This window comes from Musa acuminata, chromosome BXJ1-6 (genome assembly GCF_036884655.1).
Source record: "Musa acuminata AAA Group cultivar baxijiao chromosome BXJ1-6, Cavendish_Baxijiao_AAA, whole genome shotgun sequence".
In the NCBI taxonomy this organism is placed as follows: domain Eukaryota; kingdom Viridiplantae; phylum Streptophyta; class Magnoliopsida; order Zingiberales; family Musaceae; genus Musa; species Musa acuminata.
In genome coordinates, this window is record NC_088332.1 from 19794637 (window position 1) to 19818503 (window position 23867).

The 23867-nt window shown below is 38.4% G+C and overlaps 1 protein-coding gene across 1 annotated transcript; it reads left to right on the forward strand.

Moving 5' to 3' along the window:
* The first annotated feature begins 653 nt into the window (after positions 1-653).
* LOC103988669 (actin-related protein 3) lies at positions 654-18093 on the forward strand. The gene is made up of 10 exons (XM_009407273.3): positions 654-1124; positions 2648-2882; positions 2961-3185; positions 9549-9695; positions 11835-11927; positions 13700-13819; positions 16479-16589; positions 16664-16789; positions 16860-16958; positions 17644-18093. The coding sequence occupies exons 1-10, from the start codon at positions 1078-1080 to the stop codon at positions 17722-17724; spliced, it is 1284 nt and encodes a 427-aa protein (XP_009405548.2). The 5' UTR covers positions 654-1077; the 3' UTR covers positions 17725-18093.
* Positions 18094-23867: the final 5774 nt, after the last annotated feature.

Genomic DNA, 23867 nt, shown 5'->3' on the forward strand with positions numbered 1-23867 from the left:
TGGCGGACCATCCTATCGCAGGGCATGGGCGGCCTTGGTCGTCGCCCTCTGCGTTTGGGTGAACGTGCAGGGTATGTGCGACGAAGCTGTTGACTGAGAGCGGGTGACGTTGGCGTCGTGGGGTCGACGTTAATGCCCGCTCGCTCGGGCAGAGCGTGGGCCACGCGCGGGTGGCGTCATGGTACGTTGCGTCGCCATTACTCCCTGAGGGAAGTCACTTCGGTTGACCACCCACGGGATGGCTTGCGTCAGTGCTCGTATCCCGTTGACTCTGCAGTGACTCCCCTATCAATTACTATTCAACATCTCAGAGCAACAAGCATGGCCGGAACAATTACACTTGCCAACACAAGTCCGAAAGAAGATCGATCAATTATTTACGTGGACTAGTAGTTTTATCTTTTGCATCCAACAGTTTTAAATAACACCAAAAGAAATAATTCCAATTAAAATGATATGTTACATGAGAATTCACATGTCCCCAATTTTCCTCAGAAGAACAAAAAAAAAAAAACTATTAACTTAATTCGAGCAGAATTAAGTTATGATTAGAAACGTGGCCCATCCGGTTCCCAAAATCAAGTCAACGCCTCGTAACATTATTCTACCATTGAATCCGAAAATAAATGTGGCAATTTGATCGAGATTTGTTAGCTGTCACTACTGCCCGTTTCGATCGACAGGAAGAGGGAAGAGACAAAAAGAGACGCAAGGGAGGGATAGAGAGACAGAGTCAACAACCAAGAAAGCTGTGGAATCGACCCGAAGGCGTCGGCGTCGGTGGGGGCGGTGATGTCTTCATCTGCGATTCCGCAGCAAACCAATCAGTAGTTCCGGAGGCAGCTACGCCTGCAGGAGGAAGAAGGCAAGCAAGCGGCAGCGCCGTACGTCACGCCCCTCCCAGATCTCGGGATCCGCTTCGTTGTGTGGGTGCCACGACAAGCTTGCTTCGGATCCAAGTTGTCGTCATCCTGCTCCAAGGCAAGCTTGCTTCGGATCCAAGTCGCCGCTGCCATGGCACCACTGCCATGACCCCTGCTCGGATCTCGCCAGCGGATCCCTGCTCCCGGTTCCCCGATGGACGCTGCTTCTCGGCCCGCGGTGGTCATCGACAACGGCACCGGGTACGCGTTTGACGTGCTGGTGTTAGATTTCTTTCCGGTGCTTTGTGATTCCACGGTTGTGATTTTGTGAACTCAAGAGTTGAAAACGTTGAAAGCTATAATCAATTATGTCAAATGTAGATGCATCATTGGGTTAGAGTAAAGATAAAGAATCTGCAAAGTGATTTCTTTCGTCTCTGATAAATCGATTGCAATAGAAGCACAAAGCTACAACAAGACATACCAATGTTCTTCACGATGACAATATGAATCATGTGCTCATGGTTCTTTTTTTTCCTTCAATTATACAGAAAAGCTGCGAAATTGATTTGAAGGTTTGTTGGGAAGTTCAGCTTAGAGTCAGAAGTTTTGTGTCAAACGTAGATGCATTTTAGGGCTAGAAAGAGATGTAGAGTTCGCTATGTGATCACTTTCTTCCCTGATGAATCAATTGCAGTAGAAGAAGCTACATAAGACATTTCCTTATTATTGTTATGCTAGAGTGGGATGTTAAATTGACTCCTAGAGTTTGGCCTGAAACCCTATCAGCAGCAATATTGAAGCCTAAAGTTGAAACTACTTAATCCAGCAACCTAAGAATTTAGTCAGAATCTCAAGCTAAATATCAGACCTGTTTGACTAATAGACCAGTGAATATGTAGCTTTCTATTTTTTACCTGTGACCCTGACTGTTAACTAGCTGCAAGCATGGTGAATATGTTATCATGAGATTAGCACCTTATAGGGATTGACATTATGTATGTTTAAAGGTCTGCTAACTTGATTCTTCAATGTCTTGATGGATAAGGTATTCTGTGACACAGCACTGCTCTTCTAAGGACTTTGGTATCATATTGATAAGTTGTTTGCGATTAGTAAGGGTTTGTGCATTTAACACAAGGCCAACAAAATCATATGCTTTAGATGCTCATATGTTTTGAGCAAAGTTAAGAGTACAACAGAGACTCAGAACACTGCAACAGAAACTATCTTCTTACTGCCTTCTAATGGTTCGATGAGCCGGCTAACACTGTAGAAATAGGAGACAAATTCATATTCAAGTTGATCAGACTAAATAAAATATCATCTTTCTTTAAGCCTTAATGATTTGAACATACTTGTGTCCCAGAGCGGACTTTTGGCTCTCATTATCTCTTTGAACAATGAAAAACCAACTCTAAAAGCTTTGAAATTCTAGCTTTCAAGGTGTTTCTTTCTTTCTATCCTTCTATTGTTTAGCTGGGTTGCAGGTGGCTTGACCTAATACCGAACTAAACCATATGGTAAACGGTGTTCTTGTGCGTCAGTGTAAACCCACTATGATTGATGTGTGTGATATTCTAAAATGTGAACAGACAAACTAAAATTTTGCTGATTAAAATCTCACTAGATGGATCTTCACATGAAATATTTATGACTCTGAGGGGATTGCCATCTTCATGCTCATCTACTCAGACTTACTGTTAGTAGTTATATTTTTATGAGGTGAGCTACCTATTATTGTTATTTTACTTTCTTCACTGGCCCAAATGTTTTATGCTTAGGTATACCAAGATGGGATATGCTGGCAATGTTGAACCTTGCTTCATCATACCTACTGTAGTTGCTGTCAATGAGTCTTTTTCAAATCAATCAAGGAGCTCTGCTAAGGGAAATTGGCTAGCACAGCATAATGCAAGTGTAATGGCCGATCTTGATTTTTTAATTGGGGAAGAAGCTTTAATGCGTTCTCGGTTTAGTACGGCATACAATCTTAGTTACCCAATTCGGAATGGTCAGGTAAACACATCATTAAGAAGTAGCATTCATGTTTATGTACTCCCATAGTTGCCTTGGGTTTATAATGCCCTTTTACAGGTGGAGAATTGGGATGCAATGGAAAGATTTTGGCAACAATGTATCTTCAATTACTTGCGCTGTGACCCAGAAGATCATTATTTTCTTCTAACTGAGAGCCCACTTACTGCCCCTGAGAACCGTGAATATACTGGAGAAATCATGTTTGAGACGTTTAATGTTCCTGGATTGTATATAGCTGTTCAACCTGTCCTTGCCCTTGCTGCTGGATACACTACTTCAAAGGTTATATCTAATCTACATGTCATGCTTGATTGTTGAAAATTATATATATTATCTTATTAATGCTCTTGAAGTGCTCATTGTACAAGGTACCATTCAAATTCAGTTTCTCATCTCCAATTTAGGAACTAATGATATCAAAATTTGCTAATATGTATATAGTTTTCTGGTTATCAATAACTTCATGAAGCAAGTTTTCATGTTGCAGTTCTCAGTGCACATCGTATAAGTAGTTTTCTGAAATCAGGGCATGGTACATAGACATGAGGAACATGCACTTGTTTATGCTTGAATGTGCTATTCAGGTTCATTGGACGTGTGTCCACAGGCACAGAGTACATCATACTCTGCAGTTCACACCCGTTTCCTTTTCTTTTATTAGCCTGCGTTTGGTCAACGAAATATAAGTGCTAGTTAGCATGGACTATTGGCACTTGTCATATAGATGTTCTAACTCCTAAGAACAGTTGCTTGCCTTTTGAGCCGATATTGTGTTAATAAGATATATGCAGAGTTGCATGGTTGCATACACTTAATTCTCTGAAAATCCCGAACATTAAGAGCCTCATGCATTGTGTTGCACTTTGTTACTGTTCATGGTATATTTGTGCATTTTGTTAGTTCAAAACATGTCTGGTTAGTGATATGGTGGTTCGTTTATTTATTTTCTAAATTTTGCAAATTCTTGCCTTAAAGATGAACTTGTCCACTGTAAAAACTATTATTCTTCCATTTTCAAGAACCTTCTCAATTGTTTAGGCATACACAAATGCTGCTTTATTAGTTGGATGAATTAAAATTTGACTATAAATCTTCCTTTGTTGTCATGTGTTTCGTGTCCGCCTAACTTTCAAAGAAATTAGTAGTGAAGATAGGGAACATTGTAGCACCACTAATGAGTGTTGTTGTGACACGGGAATGCCTAATTTGCTACAATCTGCTCATATGGACCTTGCTGATGCTATGGTATATTTTTCAGTCCACAATGTTGCCTCATAATTTTCAACTCAACCCAATCAATTATGACAGCTCATAAGTATATTCTCTACACAAAGTTAAAGCTGTTTCAAAATATTTTTCTTCATGGCTAAGGAACGCATTAAAGAAGTTAGTTACCAGTTGTAAGACACTTAAATCTTGTAATTCCCTATGCATGAAGGGTTATTTCATGCACTAGTATTTATTTTGGTGTTCTAGGGTTAGAAAGGTTTTAGAAACAGATGATATTGGCATAAGCTCTCTTAGAGTGCTCTCTTAAACTCTGTATCTCTTGGATGCGTTATTGAGTGGTGAGTCTTTTGCTTTTAGTCTATATTCTTGTTTATTATCCTTGAGGTGGTGATTTTTTCGTATCCTTTTGTGATTTTAAACTTGGTGGTGAGCTATTTTTCGTTTTTATCAAAGTTTTTTCATGAGTTCGCTCCTTTTCTATCCGAAAAACTGATTCCAACAAATATAATTGTACTATCGATTTTTCTTCGTGAGTTCGTTAATTTTCTATCCGAAAAACTCATTCCAGCAAGTACAACTGTACTGTCGATTTTTTCTTTCAAAATCCATTCTGCATTTTACCCCCCCCGGTATCAGTTTGGTGTTCGAGCTGAAGGCTAGAGATCATGACAAAGCAGAATAGAAAAGATATAGTTGACGAAGGTAGTTGTCATAAAGATGAGATTGAGTCATTAAGGCTGCAGCTATGAAGATTGTTGCGTAGTCTACAAGAAAAAAAAGAAATAATTGAAGAACTTCGAAGTAGAAACAACCAGCATGAAAGTGATGTTCAAGAGTTTACTTCTGATGACGATACACCTCCTCTTCTAAGGGAGTTGAGAAGATTTCGGACAAGACATAGAGTTCAAGACGAGTGGCAGAATAAATATAACCCAAGATTGGAGATTCCAGAGTTTGAAGGTAAAATAAATGTTGATGACTTTATCGATTGGCTTAATACAGTAGAAAGAATTTTCGATTTTCACGAACCACTAGAACAAAAGAAGGTAAAATGTAACACCCCTGATTAGTCCCACATTGGAAGTGAGTAAGATTAAGATTGACTTATAAGGGTCTGATGAGTGTACTATTATAAACTTCAACTTATGCATTTTGGTTAGTGGTTTAGACCAAACGAAGTTAATATACCAATTAGCCCATCAGGCTCGGGTCATGACATTTGGTATTAGAGCCGATCTAGTATTTGGGTATGGTGAGGGGGCTTGACATAAAACTTGTGTCACTTAAAATCAGATGGAATGCATTTTTTTGGTGGGAAAATCTGAAAAAACAAAGAGAATATGAGGGGAAGAGTAAAATTGTGACATGGGAGAAAATGAAAAGAGAGCTAAAGTTGTTCAACCGCAGCCATATTGATCTTTAAATGATGTGAACAAGTTGGTATTAAAAGTTGAAAAGCAACAGAAGTTTGAAAAGAGTTCTTAGTACGATTCAAAAGAAGGCTATATAAAAGGAGGAAGTTCCAAGCCTACTGTCCAAAGCAAGGTGATATCGAAGGTGCAAGACAAGGGTGAAGGACCTGCTGGCAGTAAACAAACACATAATTCTTCTATGCCAAGTGGCCGAAAATGCTTCAAATGTCATGGTTTTGGACATATTGCTTCAGATTGTCCAAATAGGAGGATTGTAACTTTGGTTGAAGATCATAGTGATAGAGGAGAAGATGAAGCCGACGACGAACCAAAATACGATGATGATGAGAAAGAGATTACTTATGCTGATCATGGTTTGTCTATGGTGTTGCAACGTAGCTTACAAGTGTCCTATGTGGCCGAGGATGAAAGTTGGGTTAGAAAGAACATGTTTCACACTAAATGCACTTCTTTTGGCAAGGTGTGCTTGGTGATTATTGATAGTGGCAGCTTTGGAGATAGTGCAGAAGCTAAAGTTGGATACAATCCCTCATCCACGTCCTTATCAATTATGTTGGCTGCAAAAAGGAAATGATATCAAGGTAACTGAAAGATGTTTAGTTTCATTTTCTAATGGCAAGTATTATAAAGACGAAATATAGTGTGATGTTGCTCCTATGGACGCTTGTCATTTGCTGTTGGGAAGACCATGGCATTATGATAGAAGGGTGTTGTATGATGACTATAAACATACTTATTTTTTTAAGGTGAACGAAAAGAAGTTTATTTTGGCTCCTTTACAACATTCTGGAATCAGTGCACCAAAAAAAGGAGGTTAGTGCTTTTATGTCTTATGGTGAATTCAAGGGTGAATTAGACAAGGGTGGTTATGTTATGGCTCTAGTAGTAGTAGAGGCGAATGAACAACACAAGGAGGCACCAGTAATCATGAAACTAATCCTGGAAGAGTTTCAAGATGTTGTACTGGAAGAGATTCCACATAATCTTCCACCTTTGAGTGACATCCAACATCACATTGATCTTATTCCGGGGGTGATTCTACCTAATAAGGCAGCATATAGAATGAGTCCCAAGGAGCATGAAGAACTTCAAAGGCAAGTGGATGAGTTGGTGAAAAAGGGGTTAATTCGCGAGAGCATGAGTCATTGTGCGGTTCCAGCTTTGTTGGTGCCTAAGAAAGATGGTTCTTGGAGAATGTGTGTGGACAGCTGCACCATCAACAAAATCACAATGGATTATTGTTTTCCCATTCTAAGGTTAGATGATTTACTTTATCAATTGTGTGGTGCTTATATTTTCTCTAAAATTGATTTGAGGAATGACTATCACCAAATAAGAATGAGGCCCGGAGATGAGTGGAAAACAACATTTAAAACTAGAGAAGGCTTATATGAATGGTTGGTTATGTCATTTAGACTATCTAATGCTCCTAGCACTTTCATGAGATTCATGAATCACATACTTAAACCATGTATTGGAACTTTTGTTGTGGTTTACTTTGATGATATATTGGTGTACAGCAAGACCGAAGAGGAGCATATGATTCATCTTAAAGAGATTTTTTTATTTTGAGATAGCAAAAGCTTTATGCTAGTATGAAAAAGTATGATTTTTTTACTCATAGTGTAGTGTTTTTGGGATATGTTGTTTCGAAAAATGGAATCATGATGGATCAAAGCAAAATGGTTTTCTTTTTCGAGCTAATGCCTTGTGTGTTCCATCTTGTTCTTTGAGACAAGTAATTCTAGCTGAAGCTCATGGTGATGTTTTGGAAGGACATTTCGATAGGGATAAGACTCTAGCTCTTGTGTAATCAAATTTCTATTGGCCTAAGATGTTCAGAGATATGGAGAGACATGTAAAACAATACCGAGTGTGTCATTTGGCAAAAATAAGAAGTCAAAATTCTAGTTTGTACACTCCATTGCCAGTACCAAATGCTCCATGGGAGGAAGTGAGTCTTGATTTTGTTTTGGGACTGCCAAGAACTTAAAGGAACAAGGATTCTATCGTGGTTGTTGTTGATAAATTTTCAAAAATGTCTCACTTTGTTCCCTACAATAAATCAAATGATGCATCTCTTATTGCTGATTTGTATTTTAAGGAGATTGTTAATGTATGGTATTCCAAGAACTATGGTGTCTGATCGAGACTCTAAATTTCTTAGTCATTTTTGGAGAAATCTTTAAAGGAAGCTGGATACTTCTTTGAATTTCAACAGCTCGCATCATCCATAAACCGATGGGCAAACTGAAGTAATGAACAAAAGCTTGGGAAACTTAGAAGCTATGTTGTCTAGAACATTAAGCAATGAGGTTTCATTCTTCCACAAATTGAGTTTGCCTACAATCGTTCCATGTATCATAGCATTGGCAAGAGTCATTTTGAGATTGTTTATGATGCTAATCCTACTGGTCCTTTAGACTTGGTCTCTCATTCGACAACTAAGCAATTTAGTGGAGATGCTGATGAAAGAGCTAAGCAGATAAAGAAGCTACATGAGGATGTTAAAAGCAACCATTAAGAAGCAAAATGAGAGGTACATACAAGCTGCCAATAAACACAGAAAACATGTGGAGTTTGATGCAGGTGATTTGGTTTGGATTCATCTAAGGAAGGAGAGGTTTCCACCAAACAAATTTAGAAAATTGAAACCGAAGGCTGATGGTCCATTCAAGGTGCTTAAGAGAATTGGCAGAAATGCTTTTGAGATTGAGCTACATGAAGATTACGGTGTGTCCCCAACATTTAATGTGGCTGATTTAAGTCTTTTTCAACCAAGGGAGATTAACATCGGAGTGTCTAATTTGCTATAATTTGCTTATATGGACTTTGCTGATGCTATAGTATATTTTTCAGCTTATAATGTTGCCTCATAGTTTTCAACTCAGCCCACTCAATTATGATAGCTCATAAGCATATTCCCTACATAAAGTTAAAGCTGTTTCAAGATGCTTTTCTTTATAGCTAAGGAACGCATTAAAGGAGTTAGTTACTAGTTGTAAGACACTTAAATCTCGTAATTTCTTATGCATGAAGGGTTGTTTCATGCACTAGTATTTATTTTAGTGTTCTAGGGTTAAAAAGGTTTTAGAAACTGATGATATTGGCAGAAGCTCTCTTGGAGTGCTCTCTTAAACTCCGTATCTCTTGGATGCATCCTTGAGTAGTGAGTCTTTTGCTTTTAGTTCTGTATCCTTGTTTATTATCCTTGGGGTGGTGATTTTTTTGTATCCCTTTGTGATTTTAAACTTGGTGGTGAGCTATTTTTTGTTTTTATCAAAGTTTTTTCATGAGTGCGCTCCTTTTTTATCCGGAAAACTCATTCCAACAAATACAATTGTACTGTCGACTTTTTTTCGTGAGTTCGTTCATTTTCTATCCGAAAAACTCATTTTAGTAAGTACAATTGTATTGTCGGTTTTTTCTTTCGAAATCCATTCTGCATTTTACCCCGTCCCCCGGTTTCATGTTATGAGGGATATGATTGAATGTTTACAGTTGGATAAGATTACTGCAACTATGGGTGCCATGCTGGGAGAAACACCAACAAAGATCGAAGAAGAAGACTATACATATTAAATCTAGCATATCAATTAGCCTGCTTCTTGAGCATTACAATAAAAGGATATTTTATATATTACTGGTTTAGAAGCATGAAGTTTCTTCTGGAACTCAACCGTTCATCTTTCTAAATGAACCAATTATTAACTCAACCAAGATATAGGTGATTACTCTAGCATCTTTCTTTGTAGATTCTTAATGAAGCTTATGACAAATGTAGCTGGTCATCTGTATCTGGACCATTTTTCATCATCTTATCCTTTTTCTAACTTTCGTTTTGACTAGTGATGGATCTAGTAAGTTTGTTTGTGGTATGATGCCAGTTTTTCTCACAGAACTCACTTGTCTTGTAGCAAATTTTGGGTTGACCAATACAGCATTACTCTTATTTGTTTTAAGTTGACCTGCGATTTTTCAGTGTGAAATGACAGGGGTTGTTGTTGATGTTGGAGATGGTGCTACTCATGTAGTTCCAGTTGCTGATGGTTATGTGATAGGAAGTAGCATCAAATCAATTCCTATTGCAGGCAAGGATGTTACTCAATTTATTCAGCAGCTTATGAAGGTAGAAGGCTCCCAGTTAAAACTTTTCTTTCCCTTTATATTACATCGATTTTGGTTGTTCAAACAAATGAAACCTACTTCCAGTCATCACATGCAACTAATTCCATCAAAATCTTTTTATCATCCTTCAAATATCGAAGAAAATATTTGATTTGATTTATTCTCATCCTAGTCATATATTGAAATCAAGTGAAACACTCTCATTCTCGTCAATTCATATGTATTGAGAAAAAAATGTTGAAGTTACATGCCCTAATTTGTTTACTACCTGGCTGTAATATGGCAATGCTTGGTTTACATTGCCATTCCTTTTATTTTAAGCTAGATAGAAAATATTTACAGAGTTACTTCCTTGGTTGACATTACATCCATTCTATTTTAAGCTAGATAGAAAATTTTGACAGAGTTACTTCTACACAAAATAGCCAATTATGTCAAAATGATTTTAATCTGAATGCTCACTACCTAGTCTAGGTGAAAATGGTTTACAATAGAAAGAGGAAAATAAGCTTATTGAGAAACAGTTTCGAGAAGTACCTCAATCTTAATGTTAAGAGTCAGTATCGTTTTGGTGACCACACCACAGAAGGCATAAAATACGATACAATTATGAGCATCAGGGAAGTGAACAGTATAAACTGCAATATCTCTTAAAAAATTAGAACTCTGGTACATGAATCAATCCCATATGCTGACTTTAGAATAAGTGACTGAGGTATGTCCAGTGAAGTTAAATGATATCTGGAGGTGAAATAATAGAACAATGATAGGTAATACAAATGGAGTAACAATGATTAATTGTTCTAATCTTAACAATATCCATTCTGTTGTTCTTGATGATACTATAATCATGTTTGGTTGGTTAACTTACCTTGGAATTGGGTTTATATTTCTTTCAAAATGCCATGATCTCACACCAACATTTATTTATCTAATTTATTGTTGAAATAAACATCACAGAAAAGTAAAATTGTTTTGTCAGCATATTCTTGTTTCTTCCCGATGTTGCTTTGTCAAAGATGCTCTTGCTGGTCTTCAAATCTTATCACACCCTCCTCTTCTAAAGCAGGCTTCTTTTATGCAATGTTATACCCCATGACAACTTAGATGCCAAATTCTTCTGATGGTTTTCGGGGTATTCTGTGCTTTATAGTTTTTTTTGTTCATATTTACTAATCTCTCTGCTGTGAGGCTTAATCAATTTCTTTCATTGGCAAGTTTCACATTCAACTGACTTTGTCGATTTTAATCCAAATTTTCTTGTTAATAGCCTTGGGAAATGCTTAATAAGATTGTGAAGTGAAATGCATGTGTGAAGATGATGTCAAAAACAATGCCTAAGCATTATTTTCTTGAGTTATCTTCAGCCATTAATTACCGGAGAGGAGATGAGAGAATGAGGGGTGCCTACTGACCTTGTAAGCTTATGAGACATTTCACGGCTCTTATTCCCTGGTTATCTTCCTTCTCAAGGCTTGAAAATGTATCTATTATGAGCACAGGAACTAGTTTATCATTTAATGTGAATTGTTATAGGAAGGAGAGTGGATGAGAATCTTAAAGGGATGATAAAATTAAAAGTTTTTTTAATATGCAGCATCCTCTCAAATATAAAAAAGGAAGTAGGTTGATCATTGCTTTTTCCCTGATTCATTTTCATTTTCTCTGTAAATATTATACGAAGTTATATGCCAGTTTGTAGCTGGTCTGCACCAGTCTGGCCAACGACCAGTACAAGTTTGGTACCTGAAATTATAATCCTTGTTACTAAAATTTTTGCCAAGCATTTAATCTAGTTCAAGATGCTCTGTCATTTTAGGCAGCTAAAACCCTTAATGTATCTTATTCCAGCAATTTGGTTAGTTTATAGTCTAGAGCTTTTTCTCCTCTATACATAAAAAATGTTAGCATTCACGCTCTGGTTCTGTTGATTAGGCATCTGAATTTATATTCTTTTTTACATATCAATGCATGATATGTCAATGTTTCCTTTTTAGCAAGCTATTTTTAGAATGAACTATCTTGGTTGTAATTAATTTTTTAGGATCTGATAATCATGTCGTTTCTTGTTTCAGTGAATTGCATTGGTTTTTAATCTTCTATTATATATTTGTTATAAATATTTCTACCATTCACACAGGAAAGAGGAGAACATGTACCACCTGAAGACTCTTTGGAAGTAGCAAGAAAGGTCAAAGAAATGTATTGCTACACATGCTCAGACATTGTAAAGGTAATTAATGTTGTGACATGTTTCTGTGGAAACATAGATAACATATTTCTATCGTCTCATTTCTCTTCCTGGATGGTGCATGATTTTAACTTTTCTGTATATGGTTTTAGTTACTGCACCAGCATTGGTTCAAGGTATTACATTAAATTTCACCAAATAATTTTTGTGTCTTAATGTTATTACCGAAATTTAACTTGTGACATATGTATATAGCTCTTGGAGATCAGTATGTTAGTGTCATTATAATGATGTCTGGAAACATGTATATTGGTGGCAGAGCTTAAAGCATGACAGGTGTTAAGCCTTCAAATTGACATCAAACGAAACCGTGAAACCTATCGTCACAACTGCCAGCGAACCACTGATCATTCTTATACTTGAAGTTTTTAGTTTTGTACTTTTCCACTTAAAATTAAACATTGCAAGCAGTTACATCTTGAGCTTGTTTCCAACTATAATTGCAAATCCTGTTCCATCTATGTTATATATGATAACAGAGCTGAAATTCATTTATTGGTCTTGTATAATAACTAGATTACCCCCAGTGGCAAATGGCTGATACTGTCTTACATTCATATGTGTAGGATTCTTTGGTTATATGCAACTGATAAAGATGTTCTATACTTCTTAAAGCCAAATTGCAGGTTCAGGATTTTTCAATGTACCCTGCATCAATATTCATGGCATTGTGTGGTATTATTTAGTGGTAACAATATTAACATTATATATGGTGCTGCAGCAGGCCGTTTGAGGATTGTAACAGAAAGATAAGGAAATGGAAAGAAAAAAAATTGAGATGAAGGTTTTTCATGTGGCAACCCTAGATGAACCCATTGGGTATTAGTTCTTGCGAATAGGTCAATTCACCTAATATCTTGGATAGAAGGGCTCAAAATGTTTGATCCCAAATTACTAATAGCGAAGCCTGTCAAGCATTATCAAACAATCCAACCATGTGAGACTATTTGGGTCATTACAAACACAAGTGACTAACAACAACTAGGGTTATTATGTCTTCATTTTAATATAAGATAGGATACTGCAGTCAAAATTCTGTAGTGTGTACTTTGCATAAAATGACGATGAAAGTTCTTTGATAAATATTTGGTCCCATAACATGGCACCTATTCTGTAAGCTATCTTGTTGCATACATCTGAAAACCATACTGCATTTGTTGGGAAATAACGAAAATTTGCTGACATGTGCTAAATTTTCGTGATATATATATTAGACGTATTTTTTCATGAAACTGTTGCATACCTTATTTCTTAGCCTTTGTATATCTGTGTCTCAGTCATAGTTTTTGAGTTGCTGTCTCCTTAACTTTTGACTAAATGATCTATAAACTAAGTCCGAACATCTTGTTTAACTTTATGGTTTTACTAATAATTGGATTATAAAATATTTATATCAGGTAGATATTTGTCATCTATGTCCAAGTATTCTGTCAGTTTTATATAATTTTAATATTAGAAAAAATTTGTGAGTTTTTTAATCATTTAAGACGAAATATACTCATGAAGCATGACAAAATAATTGTTGCTGTGTGAAAAATCTCAACTGGTATGGTAGAGCCTGAAACGATTGCTTTGAGTAGTAAGGATTTTGTATAAAGAAAAACATCATCAAAACAGTTGCTACATGGAGATTCCTATTCAATAGTAACATACATGTTGCGGAAAAACTACATAATAATCTTTAGTGATAAGAATTATTATTATTATTAGCTTTTTACTTGTTATTAGCTGATAATTATGTTGTATTTTCTCAGGAGTTCAATAAACATGACAGGTTGCCTGGCAAGTACACTAAGCAATGGGCTGGAGTTAAACCAAAGACTGGGGCATCATATACCTGTGACATTGGATATGAGCGCTTTCTTGGTCCTGAGGTACGCATTTCAATTTAACTATTTTAATTAGTCCAAGATTGTACTTCTTTTATGAAGTAATTTCTGTCACATACAAGTGTCAATCTTTTTAAGAATGCAAGGTACCATTTTATTTTTTTGAAAATAAATAAATCAGTATGGTTCATCTTGCAAACACATTTGTTTTTAGGCTGGTGTAGGTTAGTCTTCTGTGTGTGTGTGTGTACTTTAGAAAGGAAACATGATGAAATTCAAGGAGAAAAGATCACTAATGGCTATTGTTCAATATATATCTTTATAAGACTAGTTGTGTCAGATTGTTGCATGCAATTTATAGTTTACAAAATGATTGTGTGCCTGCATGTGTCTGCACTGTTTGTGTATTAATGAATAGCTATCTTACTTGTATGATAGCCTTTTACATCCTATTATTCTTCCTCTTTTGTTGGAATCAGAAAGAGTTTTGAGCAAGTACTCTTGACCAAAAATAGAATATGAGACTAGGGGGATGCATTTTAGCAGCTTCTCAAACACCAGAATCAGGGACAAATGATAGTGGACATTTACACTTAAGTATGATGAATAAGAAAATAATTAGGAACTTTGAAATTTGATCAGCATCAGTTTGGCAATCATGACTAAGCACCTTCTCAAACACCAGAATCATTTTTGCAACAAATGATAGTGGAGTACCATTTACCATGTTTTCTTGACAGCTTAGCTACCATATGATTGTAATATAGCATCTGTTTTGGCTTCCGTTGGAAGTTATTATGTCCAAGAATTGGAGGCTATGCCATTGATATTGATCAAATCTCTCTTCATCAAATTATTCTCTATTTCCATAAATTATATGATAGAACCCTTGCAGATTCTAAATTTTGGGTTGATCTCTTTAGGGGATCGGCCTCCTTGGAACTCTATAGGGGTTCCTCCCTCCAAGTTGCTGCTCAAAGGCTGCAGAAAAGATTCATCTATTGCTTATCAAAAGAGATGGAATACATGGCTATTTATAGGGCTTCTAAACCCTAACTCCTAATAGGACTCCTACTTAAGACTCTTATTTCTAACCAACTCCTAATAGGACTCTTACTCAAGACTCCTATTCCCTTACAACTCCTAATTCTTCTCTAAGAAAAACCTCCTACATGAATGCCCCTCTCAATTAGGACTCTCCTAGCTAGAGTCCTAACATAATGTCCCTCTCAATTAGGACTCTCCTAGCTAGAGTCCTAACAGTTTTACATGAATGTCCCTCTCAATTAGGACTCTCCAAGCTAGAGTCCTAACATTATACCCTATCACCGTTTCTACCATGATTGCCTGCTACTTGTTTTCGTCAGCCTTTCCATTGGCAAATTGCAGGTATGAGATTGTTGATGTGCAAATTCCAAATTGATGACATATTCTTTCAAATGATGATTTAATGAGAAAATCTTCACCACTACAAATTGACCATAAAAAATTATGCTTATTAGCTATTTTCCTTTTATTACCCTGTTCTGAATATTTATGACACGCTGTTTAGCAGAAACATGGATCTTACATGATATCTATATAAGAGTTAGGAGAACACTGTTAAAGCATTATGGTTTTCAGATCTGCTCTCAGGTTGAAGAAATTGGCAGCATAGAAAATCATTCAAATTTCAGTCGAGGAATTCCAAATGGGAAAAGAAATTGTGTTTTCAGCATAGCTTATGCTTTTAAGCTTATTAGCGATGACATTATGTCATAATGCTTGACACTTAGTTCTTGCAGTATAACCGGATGTCGGGTCCTTAGCACAAGCTCATAACAGAGTCCTAGTAATTGGACCTACCTTAAAATTTCTCTCATGAAGTCAGATTGCTTTGTGTTATAGTGTTTATTCTGGTAATTATTGCTTGGTAGGGTATTCTTTGACTTCTGTTATGGTGAGGCTTTCCAAAGTTAGGACAGTTTCAGATTTATCACACTTTTGTAGAACAATAGACAACTAGAAAAAAATCTGAAGCTTTGATAAAACGTCACAACATACTGTACATCAGTTATATTACTCTCCCTTCCATTCTGCAGTGGGAAATCAGTAACTATGGGTATAAATATCTATAAGAAGTCAGTATCTTTTTGTGGGGTTGATGTATGCTGCCATAAAATGTTTGGTTGCTCTGATTTGTTCCTGGTTAGTTATGATACAGGAGCACCTTAAATACTTGCAATCACTGTATCCAATAACATTATTTAGCTTGGATAGATGTACAATTCTTCATTTGGCTTCTACTTTAAAAATATAAAAATGATTCTGATTATTGTTATTTCTCCAGCACTGCTAGTTTTCTTTTGTTAATCGATAAGCCAGCTCATGGATGACCATGTGCACAATGAATGTTTTACAGTTAGATGCTGACGCTAATTTATGGTCATTTAGATCATGATTGATTATTGAGTAATTATGTCTTTTTTTCCATTTTTAATGGATTTCCACTTGTTTTCACATTTTTTATATTAATTTGTGGAAAAATTAGTAAATTTCTTGATGAGAATGCTAAGAACGCAATCTTGCCAGTTTGTTACAAGCTTATCATTCTTGTTTAACAGATAGATACTTTTTCAAGTTATTATTATTGTTTATTCTTTTTATCGTTTTAGTACTGTTTATCCTACAGCATTGTTGTCCAATGTTTTCCTTTATTTTGCAGATCTTTTTCCATCCTGAGATTTATGGTAGTGATTTTATTACTCCTTTACCTGTTGTTATTGACAAATGCATTCAGTCATCACCAATTGACACCAGGAGAGCTTTGTATAAGGTTGGATTGATCTTATTGCTGCTAAAAACTTAAAATTTCACTTCCCATAATTCAAAGTTTATTATTTGCCTCAGAATATAGTACTATCTGGAGGATCAACTATGTTTAAGGACTTCCACAGGAGATTGCAACGAGATTTAAAGAAGATTGTGGATGCAAGGATTGTGGCATCTGCTGCTCGACTTGATGGAGATGTAAAAGTAAGTTCTCTTTAGATTCTCATTCAAATACATATGCTCGGCACTTACTGCTTTATCTTTCTGGCTTCAGTCACAACCTATTCAAGTTAATGTCGTCAGTCATCCTATCCAGCGATTTGCAGTTTGGTTTGGAGGTTCTATACTGGCCTCTACTCCTGAATTTTATAGGGTACTACTCTATCCATTTTATAAATTTATATTTTTTTAAAATTCCAGCTAGCTAAAATAAGTTAAAAGTATTTTTCTCTTATTTAATATGACATACTCTTTTTTGTTGCACTTGTCAAATATATCAAAAGATCGCTGTTCAAATGTTGCTTTTGTGTCATTTGTTGGTATACGTGGGACAAATCAATCAATTCTAGCATAAGTCATGAAAAATTTTGAAGTTTATAATGTTCCTGCATGGTAACTATTTTTAATAGATGCCTAGTATGTCATTTGTTATAACTATTTTTAACTATTAGTGACTTAATAGGCACTAATCATCAACAGAACCTTACGAGCCACTCGACTAGAAGTTTTATTACTCAATGATAGAACATTAAAAAATCAGACAATTACCATGCCTGGTATTTTTCTTATTTATCTTATTTGCTTATATATATATATGTATATATATATATACATATATATATACATATATATATATACATACATATATATATATACATACATACATATATATACATATACATACATATATATATATATACATACATATATATATATACATACATATATATATATATACATACATATATATATATATACATACATATATATATATATACATACATATATATATATAAAATTTTGTAAGATTTTATATGAAAGCTTGTTTGGTTGTGCAGGCTTGCCACACAAAAGCAGAGTATGATGAGTATGGAGCAAGCATATGTAGAACCAATCCTGTCTTCAAAGGCATGCATTGAAATGCAAAGACAAAGTGCCGACACAATCAAAGCTGATTCTCCTCATGCAAAGTTCTACAGCAGCATTGATACAATGATGAAGGGAACCCTTTGTTTGCTACATACATGGTATGTTGTATGAATAGTCAACCTAATTCCGATGTTGTCAATTCATTACATAGTCATTTGTACAAGTTTCCCCAGACTAAATGCATCAAAAAGTGACAAGAAATCTGTTTGTTCTACATATTTGAACAAGTCTGAGTTGAATGACCTTGTAGCTAAAGCTAAATTAAGTCAGCATGCCATTTTTTGTGTATAAATTTGCAAGGAACTGTAAGCAACAATGTTGACTGTCTATATTGTTGTAAACCGGTCTTTGTCTCGGCATGTACTGCTGTTACTTTAACTGCAATTTAGTGTCATAAAAGCATGTATTCCACAAGACAAAACTAGTCTTTGAGATGTTCTTAGAGATAAAAATCTGAGACATTCTCATACGAGAGCAAAATCTTGGGTGGATGTATCAGTGAAAGTGTAGCGTAGTGGTCTTTTTGCCATTGTGTTTTCTTCAATAGAATTAAGCCACAAACCAAGAATTGGTTGCACGAGCATGCTGAAGGTGTGTACAGGCTTATTATTTGCAATTCTCCACTAGTCCACCTTGGAATAAGTGTTTTTTTTCTTTCGTCAATCTTCTCTCTACATCCATTCAACTTGGTGAGATTTGACATAATTTGTCAACCAATTAGTAAGTAATTTGATTATCTTGCTGAAGTGCATAAATTCCACAAAATTGTGAATTTTCCTATTAAGAACATCAAGGAAGGACTTTGAATCCGACTTCATATGAATTATCGACGACCCCTTTCTTTAAAGCAAATTCACATCTTGTATGTATATCAAGGGTGAGCTTGCTGATTAGGTTTTGTGTAAATGTGCATTTAAGGATTCCATGTGAATCAACTAAATCAGTAACATCTATTTGATAAGAACAAAAAAAAGGTGTACTCCGAGACTCCCAGGTCAATGTCCACAGCCTTGAGACTGTTTTCTCGACTCGATTAAAGATTAAGATTATATGAAATAATCATATGTATGTTGGTTCTTCTTTCAGACACCACCTGTAAACTGGGTAGGAACAAATAGACAAGAAACAAAAAACAATTTTTCTGCCATAAAATGACCATTTATAAAGGAAGAAATTCCTGTATAAATGGTAAGCTGCATCAGGCCTTATTTGTCAGGAAAAAGGAAAAGATATTCTCACATGTGAAGCTGATTGCAATATTAAGAGGAAAAGAAAATAATTTTGGGAATTAATCTTTCTCACGTGTGAAGCTGATTGCAATTTATTGACCTCATGGAGCCCTGCCAAAGGTGGGAAGTGACAGATATTCCAAACTGCCTCGATGACATCTTCTGCAGCTAAACCATTGTTGTGAACCGACTTCAGAGTATGCCTTCTCACATATAGACAAGTAAAAGAAATGAGATGAAATATTGCAATTAGTATCCACATATATACAACAAAAATGCAGGTGCATAAATCATCATCATAAAGCAGTGTTGTTTAACTCATGAAGCTCGTGGTACTACTTTTTGTCATGTATGAGAAACAACATCATAATGAAGAAGGCAAAGACAAAAAAGATAGAAAGTTGGTTTGTGCCTTTGTACAGCAGCAGCAAACTTTGTATCACTTTCTCAATTGCCGACTACTCTCACATCCCTAGAAAAGCCTGTCCTTTCTATCAAAATCATAATGACAAACCTACATCATACTGTTCCATGATATTGCCATCGATTCACCAAACCAAGGAGATTTTAACAGCCGACATGGACTCACCGTTGACCATTAGACAAAAAATGAATTTCTATATGACAATCACAATATATAACATGGCTCCTTTTTTTTTTTTTTTTAAGAATGATCAATTTGATTTTTCCTGACTTGTTGCGAAAATTTTCTTAAAAAATCTTGCCATCCAGATGTAAATATATCAGAGATGGAGAAGCAGTTGGATCAAGTTGAACAGAGGTCATGCCAAATATCTGTCGTCGTTAAAAATGTTCTCAAATCCAGAAACAGTTTATCAGCAGATTTTAGAGTCAGTATTATTTGTCTCCACTCATGTGACATTTCTCAAGTCCATCCAGATTAATATTCCAAATATATCAGCAATATAATTCCATAGAAATTATTGCATCATCTGTCAAAGTGTCAGCCTATATGGAATTTTACATGTCCTTCAATTGCTACGAAGACTAAAATTCAAAGGTGCACGGATTTTAGTTTCTGTGTACACTACCCCAACTTTCGAGCATGGTCCTTTCTCAAACTTCAGTGTAGTGTCATACAATAAGTGGCGGTTGCCTACTCCTTCAGCACCAGATACCCTTGGATTTGACATCCCCATCGATCACTAGTAGCAAATGATCAGCGAAAGCTTTCCAAATTCTAATTTTCCCTCCTGAAATGCAAATAAAAGAGAGGCCAGAGGTGGCACAACTGCTGTGCAACTTGTTAGCACTCTCATATCAGTTTTTCGGTTGGTTTTCACACATTATAATATCCTTCGTTCCAAGATCTATACATACTCTCAGCAAAAAAAAACAAAAAAAGAGGACAAAAGAGGTGCAAACTGCACAGACTAATAACTTGTAACAAAAAGAAGACTCAGCCGATTCTGTGTCAACAAGGATGAAGAATGATATCACAAGTAGGTCCTCACCCCTCACAGGTCTTGGACACCTAAATCAAAAGCTTTCAAACCATCATAGACTATTAACGAATGTCCTAAGCCTAAAGTGTCACAAAATTTTGCTAACCATGTGCAATACCTCTATGACTATAATTCATTACTCGAAAAGCCACTCCACCACAAGACTCAATCTTGCAAGTGAGTAGATAATGGTGAACTTGGCTCGTACTATTCAAGACTAGCAGCTAGAACTTGAAAACCAAATTGCCCAAGCAAGATAGTGAAGTTTTATCCATATATAAAAAGTAGAAAGAAAAAGCACGGACGGACTACATGTCAAAATCCCAGTTTGATTGTCGAGGAACGGCACCGTCGAGCAACAATGCAGAAACATGTTTACATCATGAAGCAATATATCAAGTTGTTCAATAACACGAGAAAGTAGGAAACCAAAGCGATCGGAAAAGAATACCCCACCGCCACTGGAGCAGCTACCGGCGCAAGTTTGGCCTTTGCAGGTAATCGCTGCGAGCAGGCACTTATCCCTCGGAACCTTCGCCCTCAGGACGATCCTGGACGTCACCAGTCAGACTAAATCGTGTCAACCACGTGGTTACGGCTCAAGGTTTGCGAAACATTTGGGCGCTAGAAGGAGGGCCAATGTTACAGGAACGTTTTGCGGCCGACAAAGAAGCTCGCATCACCGAAAAACCACTAGCGATCTACAACGCCCACGAGCCCAGAGAGCAGCCACAGGCTGATAAGGTATATTCTGGATCAAGGACACGTCACAACCGATGCCACACCGCACTATAGCCGGGTCAGCAAGGGGAGCACCCCCACATGTTAAGTCAGAATTCGTACCGATGCTAGGTCAGCAAGGGGAGCACCCCCACATGCTAAGTCAGAATTCGTACCGAGGCACTGTTTGACATGTCCCATCCCGGAAGCTCGGGGCGGTGCCATTTGACGCCATCCCGCGCGTCTCGGGACAGTGGTCGCACAGTACCGTTTCATCCCCCGAGGATCAACCGCCACGTCGAACCTATATGCGACCGACCCTCGTACAATAATATAAAAGCCTCTGGCCGACAACCAGCCAGAGGGAGAGCATAAGAAAAAAAAGAGAAGAGAAACACAACTACTGACTTGCTCGTCGGAGGGTCCAAAGTCGGGAATCACCCGACGAAGGCTATTTTTACAAGCAAGCGACCACCCTCGAGCCACGAGCATCTCGACCTGGGAATCGCCATTCGCTAAACAAAGGCGAGCTACCAACCAGCCCGGGAACAGAGAGGCACTGCTCAATGCAGACGGTGCCCGGACCGAGAAACACTGATCAACACCCCGTCGCGAGGGCCCGACCTACCTTGGCGTCCAACTCAGCCAATAGAAGACTCCCGACATCGACTTGTGGACCGAGTCGTGTCGACTCACCAGCCACGACACATTTGTTCACCAACATTTTTGGTGCTCAAAGGAGGGCCATGTCGCAGGAGCATCTCGTAGGAGCTCTCCCCGAAAGAGAACCACCGACTGGTCACCCCTCCGTCGGGCCCGGAGATCAGTCCCTCCTCGTCCATAGAGATGGGGGGATCCCGACCTCGACGCCAGATCGCTACTGGCGCTTGTTCAACGACTCGGGGTGGTCACCCCTTGGACTTACTGCAGGACCCTCGGCCGTGTTGCACGAGGCGTTCCTCAACCTGACCAAGCAAGTACAAGCAATGGCGAGGATGATGCAGACGCTCGTCCCACTCATTCCCTAGATCATGCGGCTAGCAGCTCCCCCGACTAACCCAACCCAACAAAGGTCGAGCAGGGAGTAGGTCGGGATAGGAGAAGACTGAGACCAAATGACGGACCCGAGAGGTCCGCCCGAGCAGAGCATACCCGCACCCTACCGAATCACACCACCCTGCTCCGAGCCTAACACCATATCGTCTGACTCGGTGGATGACTTGTTCAGGATCCAGTTGTCCCGGGTCAACCAATGCCTGGACGAGTTCCAGCGTGAGTTCCAGAAATCGCGGAGCGAGTCGAATGAAGGCGGCTCGGGCGGATCCCCTTTTACTCAGGAAATACAAGACAAGCCTATACCCCTCAACTTCAAGCTGCCAGCATTGGAGACGTACGATGGCGGCTCCGACCCCGTAGAGCATGTTGCCGCATTTCGGGCTCAAATGGCCCTCTATGGCACCTCCGATGCACTGATGTGTCAGGCATTTCCGACCACCTTCAGGGGACCAACACGAGCGTGGTTCAGCCGGCTGCGCCAGTCCTCAATCGCATCCTTCGACCAGCTCGCCAAGGAGTTCGAGCATAATTTCCTCACTAGCGTACGACCCAGGCTTTCCATGGCCACCTTGCTCGTGTTATCTCAGCACGAAGATGAGTCACTCTCTTAGTTTGTGGCACGTTTCGCCACTGAGATCCGGGGATTCCCAAATGCTCACCCCTCTTTAATCATGCAGGCATTTCTGATGGGCTTGAAGCCTTCAAGGTTCTTCTGGTCGCTGATCGAGAAGCCGCCAGTAACCATCCTCGAGATTCTCCAACGCGCCAACCTGTACATTGCTGTCGAAGCTTTGGTGGTGGGAAAGCGCATGGATGGCAAGAGGCCAAGGGCGAAACAATCCCAGGGAACGACCTCAGCAGCCCCGGTGCAACCCTGCCGGAGGCCCAACCGACAAGAGTTACTGCTCCCGAGGCCCCCTCCTCTCCCTCTGAACATGTCTCATATCGAGATCTTTCTCCAAATCAGGGAGAAAGGTCTCTTGCGATAGCCCAACCCCATGAAAACTACTCACAAAGATCGGTCCAAATATTGCAGGTTCCACTGGGACTATGGCCATGACACGGAAGACTGCCACGACCTCTAGAATCAAATCGAGGAACTGATCCGGAGAGGTCACCTTGGGCGCTATCTCAAGAAACCCCGAGAAGCGACTCCACGCCCTAGGGGACCCATCGAAAGACAAATCGACATCATCTCTGGAGGACCAGCAACCAACGACAGCAGCTCATCGGTGAGGAAGGCCTACGCTCGAAGCGCGGCCGAGAAACGTCCCCAGCCCGAGCTCGAGCCTGAAATCACTTTCGGAGCCAAAGAAGTCGAGTGCTCCCATCATGATAATGCTTTGGTGATCTCCATTCGGATCGCCAACGCTCGGGTCAAAAGGGTGATGGTCGACATCGGGAGTTCCGTCGACGCCCTGTACCTCGATGTCTTCAAGAAGCTCAGTTTGACCAAGGAGGACCTCGCCCTCATGGCATCGGCACTTACTAGATTCACGGGGGATTCCATTTCCTCACTCAGGACCGCCATCCTCCCTATCACCATCGGGGAAGATCTGAGAGCAAAGATAATAATGACTACCTTCATGGTAGTCGATCTACCCTTGGCCTACAATGTCATCCTCAACCGACCGATGCTCAACAAGTTAAAGGTGGTGGTAT

Excerpts from the sequence above, each read along its gene's own strand:
- LOC103988669 (XM_009407273.3), top strand. The coding sequence starts at position 1,078 with ATGGACGCTGCTTCTCGGCCCGCGGTGGTCATCGACAACGGCACCGG. Across the intron at positions 2,883-2,960 it reads ACCCAATTCGGAATGGTCAG|GTGGAGAATTGGGATGCAAT; the intron begins GTAAACACATCA and ends GCCCTTTTACAG. Across the intron at positions 3,186-9,548 it reads CTGGATACACTACTTCAAAG|TGTGAAATGACAGGGGTTGT; the intron begins GTTATATCTAAT and ends GCGATTTTTCAG.